The sequence below is a fragment of the Pelobates fuscus genome, chromosome 4, assembly GCF_036172605.1.
Source record: "Pelobates fuscus isolate aPelFus1 chromosome 4, aPelFus1.pri, whole genome shotgun sequence".
Lineage (NCBI taxonomy): Eukaryota > Metazoa > Chordata > Amphibia > Anura > Pelobatidae > Pelobates > Pelobates fuscus.
Window position 1 is genome coordinate 294,381,496 of NC_086320.1, and position 21,079 is coordinate 294,402,574.

At 40.8% G+C, this 21,079-nt stretch overlaps 1 protein-coding gene across 1 annotated transcript in view; it reads right to left on the minus strand.

The window, feature by feature from the left end:
• Nucleotides 1-21,079, minus strand: part of GADL1 (glutamate decarboxylase like 1) — a 270,173-nt gene that overhangs the window by 87,810 nt on the left and 161,284 nt on the right. The window contains exons 10-11 of the mRNA XM_063452215.1: nucleotides 2,988-3,052; nucleotides 2,794-2,875 (exon numbers count right to left, since the gene is read on the minus strand). Of these exons, the coding sequence (XP_063308285.1) occupies nucleotides 2,794-2,875; nucleotides 2,988-3,052 (147 nt within the window). The remainder of the gene's footprint in view (nucleotides 1-2,793; nucleotides 2,876-2,987; nucleotides 3,053-21,079) is intronic.

Genomic DNA, 21,079 nt, shown 5'->3' on the forward strand with positions numbered 1-21,079 from the left:
CTCCTCCACAGACACAGCCAATTCCCTGCAGCCGTCACTGTACATCTCTTGACTGGTTTGGAATTTCAGTGAACTGCCATAAAGCTTCTATCTTTATGAAATACTATTTTTTCAGAGAGAAGGGAGGGGATTACAGCACCGCTGTAATTCAGCTCTCCTATGTATGTATATTGTATATGTTGCCACTTTGCCACGGTATTACCCATACCATACCCCCCTCACATTGCTGCCAATGATCCACACACATGCACGCTGGTACAAAACATGCATGTACAGCATACACATATACACACACATATATACACACTCTTCATACATGTACACACATATACACACTGATACATGCATACACACAAAACACACTGGTATACACACATTGACAAATACAGACTGTGCGACTGTGTTTGTGTAAGCAGGCTCCCTGCACACTTTAATGCCTTTTCTATTTGTTTCACAATTGCTTCCATGACGCTTATCTCATGGGCTAGTAGGAGGTAATAATCCATTTACTGGCGGTCTGCTGAAATCCCTAGCAATCCAATGGGCTGTGACACAGGTCTGCACCTCCGGCTGGGAGCAGACCTGCTGAATGTTCCCTTCTGGTATGTGACGAGGAGGAAGCATCAGCAGAGCTCTTCTCCCAGCTGACGGAAAAGACCTGCAGTAAGAGCAGTGCAGTATGGGGCAGGGAGATCTCACTACCGGCCCATGCAGCTGCAGAGAGCCGGCACTATAATAGTAGCTCCGGCTCTGCTTTATGGGAGACAAAAAAGGACAAATGTTCCTCTCAATGTTAAAAATCATATATTCACTATTCTGCAATATGGATACCTGGGAACTATGGGAGTTCTACATACACACGTCCTGTAGTGAAGAGGTTAAACATCAGGTTAAAAATTACTGTTTTAAAAACTAATGTAGTCAGCTTAGCTTGTTCAAGCATAATTATTAATTATAAATAATGATTTTCCAGTTGGATGTATTTATAGGAGTAAGGAAATCTTAACATCTCGGAACACATAGCAATAAAGACCTTCATTTGTCATTACTGCATCCAGAAAGCTCTGGAAAATAATTTGCTACTGCTATATCAAGAATAACCATACACCACATATTATGTCAATTTATTATGTCAGCTGTGAGCAGCCCATAAAATGAACGGAGTCCTTCTTAACTAAATTGGTTCCTTAAAAATCACTGATATGCCCAGAGCTGTGTATTAACTAATGATAAGCTGCAATGTGAATGAGTGCGATGCATTCCCTCTCATTATAACAAATCATGCTGATAAGTAAACATAGAGAGTACCAAATGACTTTTGAAAGAAACACTGACTGAAGAAGTCAATAGTTTACATGGCAGATGAAAATTAGAGAGCTCTGCAGTGCAGCAAAGCAAGGAGCCAGACAAAGAGTATTGTCTTATTATTTACAAATACATGGCAGGAACGCATGTAATTGCCATCTAGTACTAAACGATTAAAGGAGCACAACAATATCATGATGGTTGATGAGATCAGAAATAATTGCATGTTTGAAACCTTTCATTTTTAAACAAAGGGAGGTGGTTTTATTTTTAGCTGCTTAGTTGTTGAAAATTGAGAACAGTGTCAAAGCTGAAAGAATGTTAAGAAGCAATCATGGATTTCAAAAGACACCAAATTAGAGAGCAACAGAACGTGTGCTTTGGCAAATAACAAAAAATAATGATACATTATTAAAGGAACACTATAATGTTAGGAATAAAACCTGTATTATTAACAATCTAGTGTCCCACTACCTCCTCCCACCCGCGTGTTTAAAACCCTTTCTACGTATACCCTCAATGCTGGATTAGGCTCCTCCTCTGACGTCAGCCGATTGCAAAACCTAAAGCATGAGGACATCCAACGTCAATTTTAGGAGTCAAACTCCATGAAAGGCCAGTAAGCGCCTCTAATGGCTGTCTGGTAAGCAGCCACTAGAGGCAAGCGTAACCCTGCAATGTAAACAAGCGCAGGGCTAAAATGACAGAGACATTGCACCCAGACCACTTCAATGAGATGAAGAGGTCTGGGTGCCTATAGTGTCCCTTTAATGGAATCTTCATAAACTAATATAAATATAAATAAACATAAAATAATGTTACAGGTAACTAAAAAACAAATAAACTTCTGTTGTGCTTACCGGTCTACCTGTTACTAGTCTACCTGTTATTTCAAATCCCAAACTGCATGGTGGGTGATGTCACAATGTGCAATTAAAATCGTGTTGTGCAATTTGACTTCACATTGAGCAATCTGGGATCCCCAATCTCATCTATCTCATGGTTTATTATGATGTAGTCAGAACCCTTAAATGGTATTACACTTAATACATGCTTCACCATTATATGTCATTTATATATATATATATATATATATATATAATAAAATATTTATACATACCATGTGCATTGCTATAAAAGCACAATGTGTCTTTATTATACTGTAAGTTGAAGATGCCCAAAACGTAGATCCCCAGATGCATTTAGAATGCTTTTAGAATGGCAAGGCGTCATGGAAGTTGTAGTTTTAAAACATGTGGGGATCTACTTTTTGGGCACCCCTGGCATACATAATATTTTGAAAACTTTAGGAGGGAATTCTTAGCAATATTTTCTCATTATTTTTAACTCTTTTTTTACATTTTCTTGTCAATACTCCACAATTCCCAGCTTAGTGAACAAAAGCCATGTTATATTTTTATATCATTTTAAACCAGTATTGCACATATTGTAATCCTTAGTAGAGATAGGGAATGCTTTTATACTCACATTTTTGTCTTTTACCAACAAGGCACAGCACTGGATGCCAGCCATCAACATTTTATGTGGATTCCAAGCCACTGAATCAGCCCTAGTAAAAAAAAAAAAAGAAAAACATAGAGATCTGTTATGACACACATCACGATTCAAGCAAAATGGAAATGTTAACAACTATGATTCTCAGGGGTACACATTACACTTACCTGTGGATGCCATGCAAAAGCTTACGATACTTTCGAGACAATAAAGCTGAGCCTCCCCAAGATGCCTATAACAACAAATACAACTTAGAACAAGGGTTCCTAGCCTGGGGTATATATCCCACTGGGATTAGTGGCTTACACTATAAACAGTGAGTACCTACCCCAGATAATTCTGGTTCCTATAGGCTATGTCTACAAATGGCCCTGAGTTACTTTATATCTGTTTGGCTTTGTCATGTCATTGTATATATATATTCTTATATATGATTAAAAATAAATATATTCTAGGAACTTTTCTAGCATTATTATTAATGTCTAAGGAAAACCGTGTGTGTATAAATGACCAACCATGTTTAATACTCTGCACTACATAGCATACTAGATCTTTTTGACAAGGTCACTGCCACCACATCTTTCAACATCCTGTTGACTGTAGATACATGAAATAAATGTATTAAGCAAACCATGAGTTGGACATGGTGGGACTGATACATTTAATTGTCAAATCTACACTTGGCACTATAGTGGGAGCCCAAACGCGACAAATTGCAAACAATATGTGTTTGTATAAGATAAATTTTCCTCTCAATATTAAAAATCATATATTCACTATGTTGGGGTGTGAATGCACAGTGTGGGAGTCATAAGTAAGTAATAAAGTAATAAAGAGGGAACAACATATTATTCCCCCCAGGCCCCAGCCATTGCCGGCAGGTGGGGGCCATAAGTAATAATGAAGGGAACCTATTGTTCCTCCCCAGCGCCACCCATTTGCGTTGGGTGGGGGTCCTAAGTAATAAAGGGGGGTCCTATTGTTCCACCCCAGCCCCTACCTATTGCCAGTGGGTGGGGGCTCTAAATAATAATGGTGGGGACCTATTGTTCCCCCACCAGACTTCATCCATTAGTATCGGGTGGGGGTTAATAGTAAAAATAACCCGCACCCAATAACTAGGGGTCCCCCAAGCCCTTAATAACCCCCTCCAGTGACAAGGGGTCCCCAATAAATATATACCCTACCTACCTCCCTCACCCTAATAATAGTGATGGGGTGACAATAAACTAAAACTTATACAGCCTTTCTACGCCCTGCAGAACGCTTCATTCGAATGCACAAATGGCTCATTCATTCGGTGCTCATTCATTAGTTCTGCTCACTCCCATCAGATATGATGGGAGTGAGAAGAAAGAACGAATGGCTCAACAAAAGAATGAACCATTCGTGCATTTGGATAAAATGTTTCGCCTTTTTGAATTACCGACAGTGTAATACAATAGGCCAAACATGAATTGTAAAGGAACAAACAAACGGCACATGGAAGAATTTCATTAGACGCCAATTTTATTGTTCATTCGTTCGGCTACCCCTTCGTTATTCGAAAAAAAATATTTTTGGCAATACATTCAACAGAATACAAAATGCCCAAGTCTACTATATATACAAAGAGAGAGATTTACCGGAAAGGCCAGAAGTGAAATACTTTCTACCTTTATGCAACAGACACCTGAAAACAAGGCATATTGGAAATACATTTTAATTATTAAGAGAAGTTAGTCCCTGTTAAATTCAATGGACATAAAGGGACACTATAGGCACCCAGACCACTTCATCTCATTGAAGTGGTCTGGGTGCATTTAGACTTGTGCATGGCAAGAACATTTCTTTCAGCTGTACCATTTATTAGTTTTTTTCAGAACAGCCGAATTTCAGCCATATGTTGGTTCAGCTCTGCAGAATTCTGGTACACCCCCCCCCCCTCCCAAAAGGGTGTAAAAATTGGTCAATATAAAAACTATATTAATGTATATGAGTTTACATTCTAGAGCAGTGGTTCCCAAACCAGTCCACATGGCCCACCAACAGTCCAGGATTTGTGTATTTCCCTTTTTTATGGCGATACTGGCAAAACCCGGACTGTTGGTGGGCCATGAGGACGGGTTTTGGGAACCACTGTTCTAGGAGGAGTGGGATAAAGGGTAAAGTTACACAAACGGTAATGGTACAGTAGAAAAGTCAGTTATTAGAATAGTTTTCAATGAGAGTTGTTTTTTTTTTTGGATGACATTTGCAAAAGAAAAAGCAAGGTGCAGGGAGGGAAAGCTATTATTAGTTTAATTGATAAGCTTTCCTGCAGAAGTGAGTTTTCAAATATATATATATATATATATATATATATATATATATATATATACAGGGGCAGGCTGGGACTGGGGGCAGGGAGGCAATTGCCCCCCAGGCCACCCTAAATCATTTTAAAACCGGCGCTGTCGGGCCGTTCCTAATGCTGCAGCCACCTGAGCGCTCTGTAAAGAGCCTCAGGTGGCTGCAGCACTGCTTCTCTCCTCACCTCCCCTTCCCTGTAGCGTGGCCGAGCTCATCTCCGGTCCGCGGTGCCCGGCCGGAGGGATAGGAAAGTGCACACTCAGTGTGCACTTACTGTCAGTCCGGCCAGGTACAGGAGACAGAAACTCCTGTACCGCATGGAGTTTCTGTTTCCTGTACCCGGCCGGACTGACAGGAAGTGGACATTGAGTGTGCACTTTCCTATCATTCCGGCCGGGTACCGCGGACCGGAGAGGAGCTCGGCCACGCTACAGGGAAGGGGATGAGAGGGGAGGAGTAATAGAATGGTGTGGGGGGGGAAGTAAGAAGAACAGGGGGGGAGTAAGAAGAACGGGGCGGAGAAGAACGGGTGGGAGTAAGAAGAACAGGGGGGAGTATGAAGAACAGGGGGAGTAAGAAGAACGTGGGGAGTAAGAAGAACGTGGGGAGTAAGAAGAACACAGGGAGGGGGGTAAGAAGAAATCAGGGAGGGGGAAGAACACAGGGAGGAGGGGGGAAGTAAGAAGAACACAGAGAGGAGGGGGAGGGTAAGAAGAACACAATGGGGGAGAGAAAGGGTGAGGAGAAAGGGAGATGAGGAGAACAGGGGGGAACTGAGAAGAACACAGGCATGGTGGGTGGTGAGGAGAACACAGGGAGGGGGGGTAAGAAGAACACAGGGAGGGGGTGAGGAGAAAGGAAGATGAGGAGAACACAGGGAGGGGGAGGTGAGAAGAACATAGGTGGGGGAGTGAGAAGAACACGGGGTGAAGTGGAGAACACATGGAGGAGGGAGTGAGAAGAACAAGGGGGGAGTGAGAAGAATGGGGGGTAAGAAGAACAGGGGGGGAGTAAGAAGAACACAGGGAGGAGGGGGTAAGAAGAACACAGGGAGGAGGGGGCGGAGTAAGAAGAAGACAGGGAGGGGGGAGAGTAAGGGTTAGGAGAAGGGGAGATGAGGAGAACACGGGGGACTGAGAAGAACACAGGGAAGGTGGGTGGTGAGGATAACACAGGGAGGGGGGAGGTGAGAAGAACACAGGGAGGTGAGAAGAACACAGGGAGGTGAGAAGAACACAGGTGAGGGGGAGTGAGAGGAACACGGGCGGGTATGTGAGGAGAACACATGGCGGGGGGGGAGTGAGAAGAACACAGGGAGGGTGGAGGGGGGATAAGAAGAGCACAGAGAGGGTGGGTGAGTGTGAGAAGAGACCGCTAGGGGAGGGTGGGGGAGAGGAGAGACCATTAAGGGGCAGGGGAGAGCTCTAAGGGAGAGAAGGGAGAGCTCTATAGGACAGAGGGCAAGTCAGGGAGCTCTTTCACACTACGCACACACACACACACACACACACACACACAATGCATCCCTACACACACAGAACACAACATGCTTCCCTTACACACAGAGAAACACACAATGCATCCATTACACACACACAATGCAACCCTTACACACAAAGACAATGCATCCTTTGCACACATACATAGAAACACACAATGCAAACCCTTACACACACATGCAAACACACAAACTGCTTTTCTTACACACACACAGAAACACAATGCATGTCGTACACACACTCAATGCACACACTTACAGACACACACCTTGCATCCCTTATGCATACAAACACAGATTCACACAATGCATCCCTTACACACAACCAGAAACACACAATACATCCCTTATACAGAAATACACACTGCTTCCACTACACACAAACACACTGCATCACCTACACAAACTGGTATCCCTATACACTACATACCATAAGCACACATATTGGATCCTCTACAATAACACATAACACATCCCCTACACATTCCACTCCCTGTGAGCGAACTTATGGGTGGGTGGAACATATAAGTGGACTCATGAGTGGGCCTTATGGGCGGGCCTTATGGGCATACTCACCATCAGACCCTGGGGCCCAGACCTTGAGCTGTGTAAGGAGCCCCCAAAAAATGGAGCTGCTTCCCATTCTCCCAGAACATTAAATGTTGTGACCACAGTTGCAAACAGCCTCCAGAGATCCTGTTCTACACCAGACCAGTGGAGCCAAACTGCAGCCCATCATCATCCTTATCTGGTTGTAAGTAGGCAACCTAGTATATTAATCGTGACACTAACCTCTAATTTACCTCACATTAAAGGGACACTATAGTCCCCAGAACCACTTCAGCTTAATGAAGTGGTTCTGGTGTCTATAGCCGGTCCCTGCAGGCGTTTTAATGTAAACACACACTGTGTGTAGCACTGGCATTAGTTCATATGGCAGATCATATGGGTGGGGCATTGTGATGTCACATGGGGGGCGGCACATTTTTATTTTTTTATTTACAGTGTCTCACACTCACAGCAAGCAGTGCCTGGAGCCCTTTGCAGAGATGGGAACAAAGAGGTTCTGCGGCAGCTGGCCGTCCTGCAAGCATTACATTAACCAGCTGTTCCCCATGCAGAAACAGGTGGCGCTGTGCTGGGAGATTGTGATTACTCTTCACTTCCTCCCAGCCTACAGAGCAGCGCATGGGAGAGAGAGAGGAGGAGGCATGATTTAATCTTACAACAAATCCAGTAAGCAAATCTTTATAAATTTGAGGGATCAGCTCTGTTTCCACAGTTTATTGGTGTCCTCCTGGGGCCCCCCCACCGGCCATGTGAGAGTGAGGTCCTTGCGAGGACCTCACAATCACATGGCCGGGTTAGCTGGCTGAGGCATTGCCAGCAGGGGGACTAACTGTAATGACAGTTAGTCCCCCTGCTGGCTGAAAATAAAATAAAATAAAAGTTAATAAGTGTAAAAAAAAAAATTATATACTTAGATCATATATACGGTATATATTATATATATTATATATATGATCTAAGTATATATATATATATACACATATACATACACACACATACACTGTCTAGGTGTATTTTACTATTAATATATATATAATTATATATATATACAAATATTTACAGATTCTGGCACTCTTCCCACAAATAAGCTCTCAGAAAAATTCAGACCAAGGTGCTTCTCAGTGCAAAATATATAAAATCCAAAGAAATGAGAGCACTCACTGGTTTTGAAAAACTGTGTATTCAGATGCTAGGCAAACAAATCAACGTTTCGACCGTCAAGCGGTCTTTATCAAGATGCCAAATCATTACAAAAACAGACAATATATAGCATGTGTAAAGATAAACTTACCCTATCACCGTGTGAAACCCATTACTCCGACCTGCCCCTGTGACCGGCGCCAAAAATCGCATCCTGACGTGCGTGATGACGTCATGTCATGTGATCGCAACTCTGACAGTTGCCTAGTTACGGACACACCATGTGACCTAAAGTCATGTGATCGCAACCAGTGTCAGTTGCTTGGAAACGGCTGAATATCGTGAAGTGCAATGTGAATCGGAGAGAAATATAAAAACATGCATGGAGGATACAAGTATATATATTAATATCAAATTACACGTGGACTGATACTGATTAAATATATATATAATTATTGTTACATATTTATTCACACATATTTATTAATTTCAAAACCAACATTAAGTCCACGTGGTGTAATAGTGTAAAGTTCAAACATCCACTTCATCTCTGCTAAACCTAGAATATAATCTTTATTCCCTCCTCACCAATGGACTTTTATCTGATCTATGCCCATAAACTCTATACCTTTTGGGTCCCCACTATGATTAACAAATTTACGTTAAATATTATATATATGCTCCCTAATTCTAGTTTTTAAAGTGCGTGCCGTCTTGCCAATATATTGAAATCCACATTGGCAAATTATCATATAAATTACATCTTTACTGGAGCATTTTTGGAAATAATTGAGAAGGAAATTGCAGAGAAGGAGAGACAAGCACTTTTAAAATATAAAACTAAAGATAACCAAGAAATTAGAAACGGAAAGGAAGGAGGAGAAGAAAAAATTCCTCTTATTTTCAATTTTAGTTCTAATAATTTTGCATTACAAAAAGTGATTAAAAAACATTGGTATGTCCTTAAAGAAGATCCAGATGTACTCCCTTTTTTAGATTCTAAACCTAAATTTATCTTTAGAGGAGCAAATAATTTCAAACAAATTTTAACAAGGAGTTTTTTAGATAAAGAAAAAGTGGAAAAGGATGGTAACTTTTTAAAAGGAAGTAAAGGCTTCTACTATTGTGGTACTTGCAGAGGATGTTCACTTAGGTTTAATAAAAACAAGAAAATTGTACTATTTAACGTAAATTTGTTAATCATAGTGGGGACCCAAAAGGTATAGAGTTTATGGGCATAGATCAGATAAAAGTCCATTGGAGAGGAGGGAATAAGGATTATAATCTAGGTTTAGCAGAGATGAAGTGGATGTTTGAACTTGAAACTATGACACCACGTGGACTTAATGTTGATTTTGAAATTAATAAATATGTATGAAGGCCCTTATTTGACAATCTTTGTTTTTCTCTTTCCTTTTATTTTTATGTATATTTTTTTTATATATTATTTAATTTTTTATAGATTTTATAATATATTTATTTTTATGGCTATTAATGTACATTTTATATGAGTATTTATTGTCTAATTTTGAGATTCCTATACCTCTTTTTTTATATATCAAGTTTTCCTTTTAATATATGTACCAATATTTTTAAGGATGGTATTTATTTGTCTTCTTTCTTAATAATCCAAACATTTTATGTTTTTCCTTTTTTTTGCTTAAAAGACTAGATTAATTTTGTTTATTATTAATTTATATATAATTGTTAATTATTGTTAATGAATTTTAAATCAGTAATGTATTTACTGTTTTAACAGTATTTAAATGCTATAATAGATTTGTTTGCATTATTATTGATTTAAGCAGCACATTTTCGCTTTTATAAATTTTATTTGTATGGACTTCGTTGATTATGACGTTTCTGACACATCCTAATGTAATTGGTACCGGGATTAAGAATAGACGTCGGGGCGTGATGACGCAGGACGCTTCCCGATGCCGAACCCGGAAGTGGAGAGCCGCAAATGCGGTGAAAAAAGACTGCATGCCAGGATCACACGCATCACCTCCGATGAAGAACGCGCAAGGTACTTTTGGACTTTCTATTCATGGGACTTTTCTCTTATTATTTTGTATCATTTTAATTTATTTCCTGTTATTGGATTAATAAAAAGTGTTGTAACCCCCTGAACCTGCGTTCTCTGGCGGTACACTGGATACAATCTTGGGAAGGACCCAGCTGAAGTCCAAATGGTGATTTATTCAAGGCATCACTTATGTGAGTGAGACCAGTATAGAATCTTAAGTTTTTATTTTAAACATTATTACTGTGTTTATTGTGTTTATTTTCAGATTCTATTTGGGTAATATTATTTATTTGAGTGCTCTCACCCTTTTCTTTTTAACTTGACACTTGTATTTATTTAGTGGTTATTGTGGCTCCACTAAGGTGATTTGTTTTAGGAATTCTTCACTTGTGTATTGTATTTTATCTATTGTTAATAGCCTATTGTTTGTATATTTAATTTTAGACATAGCGAGCCTTGAATTTCTTAAATCTATATAGACTTATTTTACTCCTCCTCCAGTTTTCCCAGTACGTTCACTCCTTACTTGATCTGCAAATAAATCAACATTTAGTGGCTGACCCCTAGTCTTTTTTGTGCCACAGGCCGAATTCAGAATGGCAAATCAAAACAAACATGTTTCGTTCACAATTTAGCCACATTTTGGCTCAAAATTCAGGAATTCGAATGATCACCTGATCGGACCAAATTGTGATGAATACAGTTTGGAACAAAACAATGAATACCTCTGTCAGTGGCAAAACCCCTGCAGTCCAGCTCTTGGGCATTTTAACCCACTAAATTCCTGATAAACATAAACACATAAATCAGTTTTATTTTTTTTACCTATGCCCTTCTTAGATGTAAGGTTAATAAATACAAGTCACTCTGCCAGGAATTTGTATGCCTTCAATATGGGTGAAATTGGGTATACCTTCTGCCATTCTGGCTGAGATCAATGGGCATTAATATATACATCTGATGTAATAGGACAGTGTGGCAACCACTGTATGGAATATAACTTCAATAGTCCATAACAATTTATATAGTGATTATAGTTAACATTTTAATGGACATTTAATGAATATTAATACCTTAAAATAGTGATTAATATTAAAAACGGAACTTGTACTCAGAGATGTAACTACAAACCACGGGACCTTGGTGCGGAAATTGTCTTGGGGCCCCCCTTTGCCCCTTGATGTGTCTCATCCCCCCAAGCACCTCCATATGCCTCATCCCCTCAGCCCCTCCATGTGTCTTATTTCCCATATGTGTCTCATTCCCTCTTCCCAACCTCTCCATGTGTCTCATTTCCCCCTCCAAGTGTCTCATTTCCTCCCACCCAGCCCTTCATGAGTTTCATTGCCCCCAAGGGTCTCCTATCCCCCAGCCCCTCCATGTGTCTCATTCCCCCAAGCACCTTAATTTGTCTCTCCCCTACATGTGTCTCTCCTCCCCAAGCCCCTCCAAGTGTCTTTCTCCCCGTCCACTCTAGCACATCCATGTGTCTCTCCCCTGCAGCCCCTCCATGTGTCTCTCTCCTCTCTTCCCCCTCCCTGCAGCCACACCATATGTCTCTTCACCCCCCCATACATGCTCACTGCAGTCGCTTTACTCAATGAGCACTTCCTGTCAGATCGCACGGCGCGCTACACACAACAGCAGGAGGGGAGCAGCACAGCATTTCCCCTCCTGCCAGGCAGCCTGCAAACGCACGCCACGGCCGTTACTGAAGTGCACCGGCCCTAAAAGTATGCCGGCTGCCCAAGGTCGCAGGTGTTGCAGCGGTGGCCGGCTCCCTGAAGTAATGGGCCTGGTCGTCGCTGCAACCCCGGCGACCGTGGTACTTACGCCACTGCTTGTACTTTTTTTTATACGAATCCCTAACATTCAACAAAACCAACTCTATGAAAATATTTGGTCTGGAGAGATGTGCTCAATGAGAAGTATTCAATTGGACAATGCCGAATTCTAACAAGGAAGTAAGTGCTGGTCAAAAAGAGAACGGCTTCTCATTAGCTGCAGAAGTGAGTTAAGCAGCTAACGACAAGTGTTTAAAATAAATATTTATGCAAATTTTAATATATCCATTCTTTTGTAATAGATAATTATTAGTCTTGTGTACAAATCCGGTTTAGCTGCACTGAACAAATCAAAAGCTTGTTAATTGCTTGATGAATGAATAGATGTATTCATGATTTGCCAAACTAATCCATTTGTTCATCCAGCGATTAATGAGCATTTGATTTGTTCAGCACAGATAAATGGGATTTGTGCACAAGTTACCTGCTCACTATCCCAAATCCCTATACATATTAAAATAACTGGAAGTTTAGTATCACTCCAATGACCATAAGAAGTAAGCCCTTCTACCACATCAAGGCAAACCTCTTATGTAGGTCCTACACACTAACCATTCACCTTGTTTCCTACAGCTTCAGGCAAAATAAGAAACAGAGAGGGGTATTTTTCTAAACCCCTACATACTTAGTAACGCTTAATAGAGAACACATAGGGTGGGCGGCAGCATTGTAACATAGCTGTGTGATACAAAAGTGAATACAAATACAAAAAGATAAGTCCAGTGCTCAGACTCCTACTACTCCTTGGTGGCAGCAATGACCATAGTACACATCAGCCCAAATACATACAATAAAAAACAAAGAAAAAATATATGCAGTTGGACACAGAGGTTATTAGAAACTATTACATTAAGTTAAAGCACAGGCGATACATATATTTCTAAAGTAAACTAATCTTTTTCTATATTATCTCACTGGAAAAGAATACAGGTTTGTTATTAAACCTCAACAATCTTCCAGCCAAATGGTTCTCTGAATGCTTTGAAAATCACCAGAGAGTAACAAGACATTCAGAATCTTTTTATATCTCGGAATCTTAAATATTCCTACAGTCTAAAAGCAGCAGACTTCTTTTGAAAATGCAAACATGAGTGCCTGCATTTTTACTTTGAAAAGAAAGTATTGCCTTAAATTGTAAGCAATTCCTGTAAGATTCTGAACTGTCATTTTTTTCTGTTTTTCTCTTTAAACTGATATTGTGAGAGTTCATATACATTTGAACAGAATAAACTATTTACCGTTCTGGCAATATTTCTTGGAATAATTTAGAATTCACTTTAAAGGAGATAGCCTCACTATAGAAAAATCCTTCCTGTGCTGTCTTTACAGCAAGCAACAATGGTCAAATTTGAACGCTTTCCAACATAAATTAAATGAACACTATGCAGTTAGGAATACAGGTATTCTATGTTTCCAACTTTATAGCCCCCCTCCGTCCTTTTGTGAAAGGGTTAAAACCCCTTTTTACTTATTTATTTTATTTTATTTTTATTTTTGCAATTTATATAGCGCCAACAGATTCCGTAGCGCTTTACAATATTATGAGAGGGGGATTTAACTATAAATAGGACAATTACAAATAAACTTACAGGAACAATAGGTTGAAGAGGACCCTGCTCAAACAAGCTTACATTCTATAGGAGGTGGGGTGTAAAACACATTAGGACAGGGAATAGCAATCAAATAAGGTGGGCTGCCCTTTAGGAGAGGGCAAGAGACAGGTATGTGAGGTAAGGGTTAGTCTTGGAGGCCATAAGCTTTCCTAAAGAGATGGGTTTTAAGGCACTTCTTAAAAGATGCAAGACTAGGGGAGAGTCTGATGGCGGTAGGCAGGCTATTCCACAGGAAGGGAGCCGCCCGTGAGAAGTCCTGCAAGCGCGAGTTGGCCGTACGAGTGCGGACAACGGACAGGAGGTGGTCACGGGCAGAACGGAGAGACCGAGAAGGGACATACCTATGGATCTGTGAGGAGATATAAGAGGGGCTAGAGTTGTTCAGTGCTTTATAGGTGTGAGTTAGTACCTTGAATTGACTCCTATAGCATACAGGAAGCCAATGTAAGGACTGGCAGAGGGGTGAGGTGTGAGAGAAACGACTAGAGAGGAAAATCAATCTAGCAGCAGCATTCATTACGGACTGTAAGGGTGCAGTACGGCTATTGGGAAGACCAATCAGGAGAGGGTTACAATAATCCATGCGGGAAATTACTAGAGCATGGACAAGCTCCTTGGTAGTATCTGGTGCAAGAAAGGGGCGGATGCGGGCTATGTTTTTAAGATGGAATCTACAGGATTTGGCAACATGCTGGATGTGAGGCTCAAAGGTGAGACCAGAGTCAAGTATGACGCCAAGACAGCGCGCTTGCAAGGATGGACTAATGTTGGTACCACAAACTTGGAGGGAGAGCGAAAGATGAGGATCAGTATTAGGAGGAGGAAAGACAAGGAGCTCAGTTTTTGAGAGATTGAGTTTCAGAAAGCGGGAGGACATCCAGTCAGAGATGGAAGAAAGGCAAGCAGTGACACGTTGCAGGACGGCCGGGGAGAGATCCGGGGAGGAGAGATATAGCTGGGTGTCATCAGCGTACAGGTGGTAGTGAAATCCAAAAGAGGTAATAAGTTTGCCAAGAGAGGCAGTATAAAGAGAAAATAGAAGGGGACCGAGGACGGAGCCTTGGGGAACGCCAACTGAGACAGGGCAAGGGGAGGAGGTATCATTAGAAAAGGAGACACTGAATGAGCGTTGGGAGAGATAAGAGGAAAACCATGAGAGGACAGAGTCACAGAGACCAAGTGATTGAAGAGTTTGAAGAAGGAGAGCATGATCAACGGTGTCAAAGGCCGCTGAGAGGTCAAGAAGTATTAGTATGGAGTAGTGGCCTTTGGATTTAGCTGCGATTAGGTCGTTAGTAACTTTGATAAGGGCAGTCTCTGTAGAGTGGAGAGGGCGGAAGCCAGATTGAAGGGGGTCAAGGAGAGAGTTGGAATTGAGGAAATGAGACACACGGGTAAAGACAAGTCTTTCCAGAAGCTTTGAGGAAAAAGGGAGCAGGGATATGGGACGGTAGTTAGAGGGGGTGGATGGGTCGAGGGATGTTTTTTTTAGTATAGGTACTACAGTGGCATGTTTAAGGTCAGCAGGGACGATGCCAGAAGAGAGCGAGCAGTTGAAGATGTGTGTTAGAGAAGGCACAAGACAAGTGGAGAGAGATCTAATAAGGTGAGATGGGACAGGATCGAGTGGGCAAGTGGTGGGGCGAGAGGAGCAAAGAAGAGCAGCCACCTCTTGGTCAGTAGCTGGGGAGAATGTCTGAAGGGTAGGAAAGGCATGATCTATGTGTGATTGAGAAACAGAAAGGCAAGGAGGGGAGAATTCTTTCCTTAGCTGTTCAATCTTGTCAGTGAAGTAACATGCAAAGTTATCAGCAGTAAGGTTAGTTTTGGGGGTGGCCACAGCAGGGCGAAGAAGAGAATTAAAGGTGTGAAAGAGACGCCTGGGGTTGCGGGAACATGAACTAATGAGAGTGGAAAAATAGGACTGTTTGGCAAGGGCAAGGGCTGCACTGTATGAATCTATAATGGAGAAAGTCTGATTGTGTACGAGACTTCCTCCAGGAGCGTTCAGCACAACGGGAACATCTTTGCAGGTAGCGCGTTGATTTAGTATGCCATGGTTGGGGGCGGGTCCTCCTCGAGGTGCTTGTTTGGAGTGGCGCTGCAGTGTTCAAGGCATATGTAAGAGTAGAGTTATATATGGAGATGGCCTGTGAAGGACAGGAGAGGGAAGGGATGGACAGCAGTTGTGAATCAATGTCAGCTGACAACTGTTGGAGATCAAGAGAATTAAGGTCCCTCCTGAGTTGAGGGGGGTTAGGCTGAGGTTTTTGGGTGAGGGGGTATGTGAGAGCAAATGATAAGAGGTGGTGATCAGAGAGTGGATATGGAGTGTTGCAGATATTAGATACTGTACATGCATAAGTGAAGATTAGGTCAAGGGTATTGCCAGCTACATGGGTGGGAGAATTTGCCCACTGCGATAGCCCGAGGGAGGAAGTAATTGAAAGTAGTTTAGTGGCTGCAGAGGTCAAAGGTGGGTTTATAGGAATATTGAAGTCCCCGAGAATTAGGGATGGAATGTTAGAAGAGAGGAAATAGGGTAGCCAGGCAGCAAAGTGGTCAAGGAAGAGAAGAGGGGAACCTATCGTATATCCTCGAGTATAAGCCGACCCGAATATAAGCCGAGGCCCCTAATTTTACCACAAAAAAATGGGAAAACGTATTGACTCGAGTATAAGCCTAGGGTGGGAAATGCAGCAGCTACTGGTAAATTTCTAAATAAAAATTGATCCCAATAAAATTACATTAATTGAGGCATCAGTAGGTTAAATGTTTTTGAATATTTATTTACAGTGTGTGTATATAATGAATGCAGTGTGTGTGTGTTTGTTTGTGTAGTGCGTGTATATAATGAATGCAGTGTGTGTGTGTTTGTGTATATAATGAATGCAGAGAGTGTGTTTTTGTAGTGTGTGTATATAATGAATGCAGTGTGTGTATGTGTTTTTGTAGTGTGTGTATATCATGAATGCAGTGTGTGTGTGTTTGTGTAGTGTGTGTATATAATAAATGCAGAGTGTGTGTTTGTATAGTGTGTGTATATAATTAATGCAGTGTGTGTGTGTGTGTAGTGTGTGTATATAATGAATGCAGAGAGTGTGTGTGTATATAATGAATGCAGTGTGTGTGTGTTTGTGTAGTGTGTGTGTATATAATGAATGCAGAGTGTGTGTGTTTGTGTAGTGTATGTATATAATGAATGCAGTGTGTGTGTGTGTTTGTGTAGTGTGTGTATATAATGAATGCAGAGTGTGTGTGTTTGTGTAGTGTATGTATATAATGAATGCAGAGTGTGTGTGTGTGTAGTGTGTGTGTATATAATGAATGCAGAATGTGTGTGTTTGTGTGAATGCAGTGCATGTGTATATAATGAATGCATAGTGTGTGTATATAATGCAGAGTTTGTGTGTTTGTGTGAATGCAGTGTGTGTGTATATAATGCAGAGTGTATGTGTGTTTGTGTGTAAATTGGGTGGGGGGAGGGCATTTTTATTGTTTTAATATTTTTATTGTAATATTTTTTAACTTTTTTTTCGTCCCCCCTCCCTGCTTCATACTTGGCCAGGGCTATGGCATTACCTGGTGGTCTAGTGGCATGTACTGAGCAGTGGGGGGGCCCGCGGAAGCTGTTACCTTCCCAGCAGCTCCCTTCAGCTCCCCTGTCTAACTCTCGCGGTTTGCATGCCGCGCGGAGCGTTGCCATGGTAACCCGTGGCAACGCTCTGACGGACGCAGGCCTCACGAGATTTAGACAGGGAGATGAAGTGAGCTGCTGGGAAGGTAAGTAACAGCTTCTGGAAAAAACAAAGTAATAGGTCACGCTATACAAAAATAGTACAATTAAAAGATAAAATGAGAGATAAAAAAACAAATAAAATTTACTCACATATAAATACACAATAAAATAAAATAAATATAAGTATGAGCGTAATAGTCCCAATATGTAGTGGATTCCAATAGACTGATGGAAACTTGATACTGTAGTCAAATAAAACGCTGGATCTTCTATGGTATAGGCAATCTTGACGTTCTGGGGAAACCGGAAGGGTAAAGGACACGTGACCGCGATCGCTCGCGGTCACGTGATATGACATGGAACTTGGAGAGGATGTAACGTCTGGACGTGTCTTTTACCCTTCCGGTTTCCCCAGAACGCCAACATACGTACTACACTTCCCAATAAGCATTGGGACGCACCATGTGATCGCGGTAGCTCGCGATCACATGACCATTTATTTTACTCTTTTTTAACACTATAACCACTCGTTTTAATTGATTTTTATAGCATTCAGCTAATAATTCTATTATAAATCAATGCTCTTGTTACTTTTAAGTTATGTTTATGCTTTTTAACATTTCTGTATTACTCTCATTGTATTGATGACGTCATTTTGGCGCCAAAATTCGAACAATCATGTATCCTTCAAGTCTATATAAGCTTCATTTTACCAGGTTATTGTATATTATTGCCAGTTGATAAAGCCCTGTGTGGCGAAACGCGTTTTGGCTAATTTTATATATATATTTTATATTTGTACTAATAAAGGAATATTGGCTTTTTTCACCATATTTTATTTCTCCTTTACTTCGAGGAATTACCCACATCTATGTCCCGCCAGTGGGGGATAAACGCCACTGAATGCTGACTACACTTGAGCAAGTACACATAGGTGTGTGAAATACCTCCCCTACACCCATTTTTTTTTTTTTTATTTACGCTAATACAGTCTGCACTATTGGAGTCTCCCTGTCTTTCTATTTGCATGCTCATCATTGAGTCAAGATTGCCTATACCATAGAAGATCCAGCGTTTTATTTGACTACAGTATCAAGTTTCCATCAGTCTATTGGAATCCACTACATATTGGGACTATTACGCTCATACTTATATTTATTTTATTTTATTGTGTATTTATATGTGAGTAAATTTTATTTGTTTTTTTATCTCTCATTTTATCTTTTAATTGTACTATTTTTGTATAGCGCGACCTATTACTTTGTTTTTTCCATATTCTTTATTGAGGACATTAGAGGGAACCTCATACCCATAGGTTGCAGCTTTTCTTCTGTCTCTCCTCCTTCAGACCACCCAGCGCTGATCCTATACCCCCTTTTCTAAGTAACAGCTTCTGCCCCCCTCACTCCCCCAGTACCGCCGGGCTTATAATGAGCCCGACGGTCCTGGTCTGTATTATGACAATGTAAGTTGCCATAATACAGACCCTCACTTGAGTATAAGCCGAGGGGGGCTTTTTCAGCATAAAAATATGCTGAAAAACTAGGTTTATACTCGAGTATATACGGTACTTTTTTTCCAGCTTCAAGGCTCCACTTTAGCACTGGCTATGTCTCCTGCTCCCACGAGATCACGCCAATGGTGGGATTAAATGTGCATGAGCAGCACTTGCCACTCTGACATTAAAGTGTGCCCATAGGAAAGCATTAAATCAATATGGGGAATTTTAATACATATTAAAGCATGAGGACGTCCAATGCCCCAATGCCATCTGAGTAAAGCTCCATTAAGGACCCAGAAGCTACTCTAGACAGCCACTAATGTAATTTCTCAAAAACTACAATATTTTTCATTGCATTGTTATACAGACAGGGGCACTGCACTTAGACCACTTCAATGAGATTAAGTTGTCCAGGTGCCTATAGTGTCCGTTTAACACACAAAATAAGCACATTTCTAATTTTTTCTAAATTGAACTTTAATCACATACAGGAGGCTCTTGCAGGGTCTAGCAAGCTATTAACATAGCAGTGGATAAGAACATCTTAATTAAACAGAACTTGCAATAAAGAAAGCCTAAATAGGGCTCTCTTTACAGGAAGTGTTTATGGAAGGCTGTGCAAGTCACATGCAGGGAGGTGTGACTAGGGTTCATAAACAAAGGGATTTAACTCCTAAATGTCAGAGGATTGAGCAGTGAGGCTGCAGGGGCATGTTCTATACACCAAAACTGCTTCATTAAGCTAAGGTTGTTCAGGTGACTATAGTGTCCCTTTAAAGTTATGTATTTTTGTGTAAAAAGACGGTTCTGCTGTACGGAGGGATAATCCACTTAACAGGATATTCTAGTGGGAGTATCCCTCTCGTACAGCAGTGCATCAGAGAAATGTCCTGTATATTCAGTTTCCCATGTGGTCCCCTACTGTATAACCCTTGTAAAGTGATTAAGGAAATCCCTTGCATGGGGAACCACATAAATACTGGAGCTGTGAATAAAATCGTCAGTTGACTCCCAGAACTGTGTTTCGTCCGGTTACTGGGGGATTTGGGATATTGCCTTCATTTCCAGCACTTCACTTGGATTATTTTCTGTACCAGCGGAGAAATTGGGATTTAACATTGCAGCTCCGCTACAGTTATTTGTTCAATATTCCGTGTTTGAATGTGACGGAGCTTCATGGGAAACAGTTATGCTGACTATAGTCACTATAACTAACTGAATGCTACGCATTTGTGTCTACTAGTGATATCAGCATGCAACAGACCTGGTTTTGTCAGCATAATATGAGGATAAAGGGTTGAATTCAATTCATGGAACTGTAGTTTTTTTTCCCAATGACTGTGAAATGTAACCATTGTATTCAGTAGTTATAGATAGTAGTAGGACTATCTCAGTGCAAAAAAAGTAGGAGCAGAGGCAGAACTTGACTCCGCAAAGAAACATCAGCGCTAGAATCAGCTAAGTGACAAAAATATTTTAAACCCTTTCGATGCTGTGGGGGAGTGGGAGGTGTGGGGTAGGTGAGCACTATTGGGTACTATAGCGCTAGTAATACAGATTTGTATTCCTAGCACTATAGCTTCTCTTTAAATGTGGCATTCAAAACATAATTCCCTGTTTTGACTTCTAAAAACGAATTCTACAACTGGTTTGGGATATAGTAAGATTCAACAAGAAGATCACTTTGCTCATTCAGCAATAAAACCTAATTAAATAATTTAATTTCATTATAATTACCATTCCAGCTGTAGATACAAGAATGAATTAAATTCTTTTAAATCGTGAAATGACATGTATCATGGGTCTGAAGAGAGTATTATTTTCAGTACAGGATCACGGAAAACTTATTTTATTATGAACGTATTCCTTTCAACATAGTCAGCAGATATTCCCTTCTTTTTTATGTCTTAGCTACTTTTGATTACCATCACTCTGGAAATCATTCAATGCAACATATAAACCAACCTATAAGATGTGTTGACCTTTATTTCATG